Source organism: Rhagoletis zephyria, unplaced genomic scaffold, assembly GCF_001687245.7.
Source record: "Rhagoletis zephyria isolate East Lansing unplaced genomic scaffold, Rhagoletis_zephyria_1.1 Rzeph_scaffold_08895, whole genome shotgun sequence".
Classification (NCBI taxonomy): Eukaryota; Metazoa; Arthropoda; class Insecta; order Diptera; family Tephritidae; genus Rhagoletis; species Rhagoletis zephyria.
In genome coordinates this window covers 18,964-25,713 of record NW_016165974.1, presented here as the reverse complement: position 1 = coordinate 25,713, position 6,750 = coordinate 18,964, and the positions used below count along the sequence as shown (strand labels likewise).

General features: G+C 33.7%; 1 protein-coding gene across 1 annotated transcript in view; it reads left to right on the top strand.

The window, feature by feature from the left end:
• Positions 1-6,012: 6,012 nt before the first annotated feature.
• LOC108375414 (serine-rich adhesin for platelets) overlaps positions 6,013-6,750 on the top strand; it is a 2,237-nt gene continuing 1,499 nt past the window's right edge. The window contains exons 1-2 of the mRNA XM_017631539.1: positions 6,013-6,087; positions 6,179-6,363. Of these exons, the coding sequence (XP_017487028.1) occupies positions 6,013-6,087; positions 6,179-6,363 (260 nt within the window). The remainder of the gene's footprint in view (positions 6,088-6,178; positions 6,364-6,750) is intronic.

Below are 6,750 nucleotides of genomic sequence, written 5' to 3'. Positions count from 1 at the left end.
GCACGCCCCCTCCCCGTCCGCCCCAACACAAAATCGTTGTACAAATAAGTAAACATTTCCCTTCAAATCACTTATTAATGGCTAAAACTAACTCGAGCTAATTACTTGCAAAATTAATTGTATTCAAATTTTTGTTTAATATCTTCGACAGTTTGAATTAATTGCGCTAATTTCCAACTGTGCGACGTAAAAATTGTATAGTTTAACGAAGGGCTCAAGTGTTTCGAAACTTTTTCTTAATTAAGGGAAACTCCATTTTATATTTTCTATTGTCTACGACCATATATAAAATATCGTTTAAAAATTATANCGTATGTATGTATTATTGTGTTGTTGAAAATATTTTTATTTGACACTCAAAGCGTAGGTTGTTTTTTAAAGCAATGATTGAATAAATTTGTTTGTCTTTCTGATACTCGTATTTTTGGTTAAGCACTCACTAATAAATATTTATGAAATTCAATTGCTGAATAATTAAATTTTATGTATTTATATCTTTTTTTACTTTTTGTTTTGCTACTTTTATAACACCTCAGTCTTTATTGGTGAATTGTAATTGCGCGAAAATTTGCACTTCACTTTTGTTTACTTTATTTAATTCGTAATTTATGTACTCATTTGTTTAAACGCACACACGCAGAGCACTACTTTTGTAAACAAAAATTTTATTTTCGCATTTCAGTGATTCTATCGAGTAATTTTGACGCTGGAAAGCAAAAGTACACATTTGCCATTAAAATACATACTATATGTACATATGTACATATATACATACATAAATATACAGTATCGAGACAGCAGCGGCGCGTACACACCCTTTTCTGCGCTCAACAACGCTGTGGAGCGCACTACAACAAAAACTGAAGTTGAATATGTCTAAAATGCGTGCGCCCTCACTGCCGCTATGAAAACTACAAAAACGTGCAACGAAATTTTCTATTTCACTATTAACTTAGTTAAAGAATTTTCCTTTTGTGGCACTAAAATAATTTTGTAGTTATTTGTTCTTTGGGCTAGGGGAATACTTCACTTCCGCCGCGCGAACTGCCGTAAATCACTCCAAAATAGAAACATCAAAATGCACTGTGAACAAAATGTGTGCCGAATCTAGGCGTACATACAAACATAAGCACAGTGAGCAGTGCGTTTACACAGCTCCTGCTGGCTTTTTGCTACTCTAAAACACAATTGGTACTTTTTTTTTGCGCTGCAGCTGGGGCATTGGCTGCTGCTGCTGCACGTCAAACGTCAGATGCGGCGCCCCCACCCAAAAATGGACAAAACTCCAACCGCAACGAGGCCAGGCAGGCTGACAAGCCAACAAACAGCACGGCAAGCAACCAAGCGAGCTGGCAATCAGTCAGTCAGTTAGCCTGGGTTCCACGAGGCTTTGTGTTTGTGCCATAAAAGTCGCCACAGCTGAGAACAAGATCCACTTTGTTTTTGTTGCTATTGGTTTAGCTATTGCAAAAATTCACTTCCTTATTTATTACAAATAAGGTAATTTTTATGTTGCCTGCACAGCAGCGGAAAATTTGTAGGTATTGGATAAAGAGTTTTATGCAGCTCCACCGCGAAAAAAAAAGGTGCTTGACTTCGCCGTTAGCCTGTAGAAGTCGTTCGCCCTTTCGTTTCTAACACAATTCACAATCTTTATATACTTGGAAGATATATGTAGATAAAATTATGCAGCAACAACAAAACTACCAAATTTTCGCTTCACTACCGTTGCGAATTCGACAACAATAATAAACGCGTTCACATACAAATTTACTTCTTCTACCTATCACTTTGCTTGCGCACACGTTCAGCCGCCAAAATAGCAACTCAAATGAAAGCCAACCAAGTACTAATTTACCCGGCTCATTGCCGTATGGCACTGAGCGTTGGGCTACTAAAGTCGCTTTGTTGCTGTGCGCATGCAAAGAGTCAACAAGAGCGAACAGCTGTCGAAACTGGAGGAGCGGAGCAGAGCAGAGTAGCTGCATTGCAGTAACGGCAACAGACCTTTTGGCTGCAATGTGTTGCGGAGTTGTTTGGGTCACAGCGGTTGGTGTTTTTTTTTGTTTTGTCAAGGCGCACAGTGGGCGCTTTTCTACTTGCGAAGGGTTGAAATGAAGCAACTAGTTAGTTATGGGGATAAAACTAAGGGGGGTATTAAAGTGGACCAAGGAAACGGGAATCACTTTGGTGATACCTCGATTCTGAAAGCGCCTAAGCTGCCAGACGTAACAGGCGTGCCAACAACAACCTTCGACGAAGGGTACAAACTAGATATCCCTCGGAGTACAAAAGTCATTGCGCCTACCAAACCACAATATTTATATATTCTCAGGCAGTCAGGCGCCTCTAAATTCTCTAAATTCATCCATATATATTTGGTAACTATAGTGAGGTGCTGCAGATCACTTAACGCGATGGAAAACCAGTTCACTCTTCAATTGGTTGGGTGCCGGGACATCTAGCTATAACAGGCAATAAGATGGGGATCGAGCTTGCGAGGAGGGGCACTCTCCTTTCAATCTCGCCATCTTGAAAGAGGTTGGGCATGCCGCGCGCTACCTGCTAGTTCAATATACAAGATGTTTTCTTCTTAGAAGGAAGAGCAAGGTGGAGATCCAGCTAGAAATTTGCGATTTGACAAAACTATCTATCCAAAGTGAAATTTGGAAAGATCGAGGGAACTCCATATTCTGTGCAGAGGATAAATCTTGTTGGGTATGGGTCTGCTGACCGGTTGTATTAGTTTAGGGAGGCACGCGGAGAGACGTTGGTATAATTGGCTTCTGGAAAAGCTGCAGGGACGAGGTGGAGCCTGTTTCAGTAAGTCACTTACACTTCGCGAATGTGCCTCACTGGGAAGGAGTACACTGAGATTCATGAGTGCTGGAACCTTTGGGCACTTGATCAATTGAATGGGGGAGGGATTAATGAGATCCTTATGGTATCACAGGGGGCGCGACAAATGGGACTTCACCGTTTGGATGCTATATGGTTTAGTTGGGTTCTTATGTAAGTATCTTCTTTCTAAAAATAAGAAGTATTTCAAATGTAGTTCAAAGACAAAATTTAACAGGCACAATTTGGAGAAAAAAATTTATACATTTATTGATACTTTTACCCATGGTCGTGTTTCTCCTAGATTTCAATGCATCCACACAAGAGAGGATAAGTATGTAAGTCGTCGTGCCCTGGCAAAACGAAATGCCGAATAAGACAAATGAGTACAAACAGTTCCAACCAACAACAATAGGAGCATATTACCTAAAATAATAAACACAACCAGCAGGCAGTCAGCCTGACCGTGTGACAACTCAGCCGCCACCACACAAGCAATTTAACAGGATAGGCAGCAAAGCAATGATAAAAATACTTAAACAATAACAACAACATCCAAGCAGTTAAAATGTTAGTTTGTCAAACAAATAAACGTGTGAGCAGACGACAAATCAACCACCGCCAAAGGCAGCCCAGAAGTTAACTAAACACTAGATAGAACAGCCAGCTGCAATTGTTTTAGAACAACAACATTACGAACAATACAAAACACACACGAGCAATCGAAATAAAAGTGGAGAAGTACCAATTGGAAAAGCCAGCCATATGGGCACATTAACCGCGCACACATTGTTGGGTTTTTATTGCAGTGTGGGGCCCTGTTGTGGCGTTAGTGAGACCGGCAAACGAGATAAACAAGGGAGAGGAAGAGCAAAAGAGGGCACTAGGCAGTTGAATGTTGCATACGAAGCGAGAGCGAAATGAGGTGTGCTCCAAAGTGTGCAGTTATAAGGGAGAATTTATTTAACTGCTGGCTGTGGAGCCAATTTATATTACTGTGAAACTCTGTTAAATTAACGGTTTGTTATTATCTGGCGTGAAGCGCTGTTAATAAAATGCTGTTAAGTATATTGTCGGCGAATCTTATCTTAGTTGCGTTAATAGCATAATGTTGCTGGTGCAGAATAAAATAAAATAAAATAAGGTAAAATAAAATAGAATAGAATAAATTAAAACAAAATATAAATGAAGTGAAATAAAAACTTGAATTGAATTAAATTTTAAAACATTAAACAGGAATAAAAATTGTATGAAAAAATAAAATAAAAATAAAAATGAAACATTAAATAAACATTGAATAAAAATAGATTAGACAATTGACTATAATTAAATAAAGAATAAAATGAAAACCAAAGTTATATATGTAAACATTAAATGTAAAAGAATTAAATTAAATAAAAGTTAAATAAAATTAAATTAAATGAATTAAAAAATGTACGTAATAAAATAAAAAAAAAAACCAAGTCAAATAAAATTCAAAATCAATAGAAATTAAATACTACCTNACAATTGTGCCATAGGGTGATATCACAAACGTTTCAATTGCGTGAAAAATATTTTTTTCTGTAAATTTTCATATCCAATTCAATTAAAAAACATTTTTATTTTTTTATTCATTGCAGCTATTTGTTTTGTGTTTAGTTATTGGATATGTGTACATACATACATTTATTTTTCTCTGCACGATTCATTTCGTTTGTTGTTTCGTCTGTAACTACTAAACTACTGTAGTGTACTATCGCCAAAGTGAACTCAGCCGTTTTGATTTCGTATTGTACCGAACTGTTGAAGTAATAAACGAAACGAAATAGTAACGTACAATAGAGTTTATTTTCGTACCCTGCTACCTAAATTAAAAAAACTTATAATAATAATAGTTTCCAATAAAACTAAACTAGTAAAATAAAAGAAAAATAAGATATGTATATAAACCAGATAAATAAAAAGTTTATGTAAAAAGAAGTACACTAAAACCAAGTTTAAAAAAATAGAACAAAAGTAAAATTAAATAAAACTTAATTAATTTTAAACAAAATAAAATAAAAACCAAATTAGAATAAAATGAAAGGCCTAAGAACAAAATAATGTCAATTAAATAAGATAAACAAATTAAATTTAACGAAATCAAATAAAAATTGATTAAACTAAATTGAACTAAATTTGATTCGACTAAACTGAAAACTAAATTAAATTAAACCAAGCTGTAAATAAACTAAAAATAAATTCAACCACCTTAAATTTAAATAAAATTAAATAAATAAAATCCAACGAAACTAAAGAATAAATTAAAATAAATTAAAGAGATATGGAAATAAAACTAAATAAAGGCAAAATCCAAAAAAAAAATAAAAAAAAATTAAATGAAAATTTATAAAATTAAATTAAAATTAAAATAAATTAAATCAAATCAAATTAAATTCAATAATATATAAAAATAAATTAAGTAAGATAAGCAAATGAAATCAAATACAGCCAAACCAAAAACACGAAGAAAAATAAAATTCAAATTAATTGAATTAAATTAAATTATTTAAAAATGAAATTGAATTGAGTTAAAATTAAAATTAAAAATTATTCTTAAATTTAATTAAAATACATCAAAATAAATTAAAATAATTCAAATTAAATCAAAATAATTTAAATTAAATTCAATTAGATTACACGTATTAAATTTTATTAAATTAAAGTAACCTAACTTAAGTTAAGTTTTCTTTAAGAAGAACATAAGATTAATTAAACAAAAAATTAATTTTTTCATCATTTTGTAACAATGATTTTAAGTAGACTTTTTCACTTCCATGCTTGATAAGCTCTCCCATCTCTGTGCTCGTTACTCCCTTCCTCTTTTACCAACCAATCAGTCCACATTTAGCAGTTGAAAACATATCACAACAAATATTTTAATACGAAAGTCTACACGACATGTGTCTTGATATGAACAGTTATTACAATGCCCGTACTATGTACCATATGATATTGGTCGACGTTATATTTATTGTTGGCGTATTTGCAGTGTGTTTCCATTTCTATGTAAGCGTGGTTTTCAGTTTGCGAAATCAAATATCTAAAATACTAAAACAAATTTTAGTTTAAAAATAAAGAAAAGAAGCATGTTTTGTAGTGTTAAGTGTTCTGTCTAACATTTCGATATTGTGTAAATGAATTTTTTGGAAAATGTCACATAGTAATCCTACGCGCATACGAGTAATCGTAATTGTACATTTACTCACTCTAACCTTATTTAGTGAGGTGAGCTTGCAGCATTTTTAAGTCGAAATTTTTGTGTTGATTTTAAGAAGGGTATCAAATTAAAATATTTGTATTTTATTTATGTTCGCAGCAACAATTTCTTACCTCTGCTGCAAAGACCACTGCTTTATCCGATGAAAGATTAAAGGAAATTGAAAAAATACGCAGCGAACTGAATGAGGCCTTCGAAGCTGAACAAGAAAATGCTGCGGAACAGGTGAGTAGGACTACCATTTTCGCCGAACCCTTAATTTTTTGGCTGCAACCGACCACGAAGTTTGTTCTTCTCCAATCACTCTGCGATTTCACATTTAATTTATTTTCGATCATCCCACGTTTTTCCTTCTTTAAAATTTCTTTATTTTTCTCCCTTCTATCCTTCCTTCCACTACTATCGCTTCTCTTATTTTCCGGTCTTTTACCAGCCTCTCTCTTGCTTCCCTTCTCTTTCTCTTCCTCCGATACCGATTACCTTCTCTCCGTTGCACTTCTCCTCCTTTCCCTTACATTACTTCTTCTTTTCATTTTCCTTTCTTCCTTTAGTTTTATATTTTGCCGTTTTCTTTTGTCTGATTTTAATTTTAGTTTCTTTGCTTTGTTTCTTTTAGTTTACTTTAATTTAAATTTATTTTTCTTTCTATTCCCTTTTCTGTTTTATTTAAT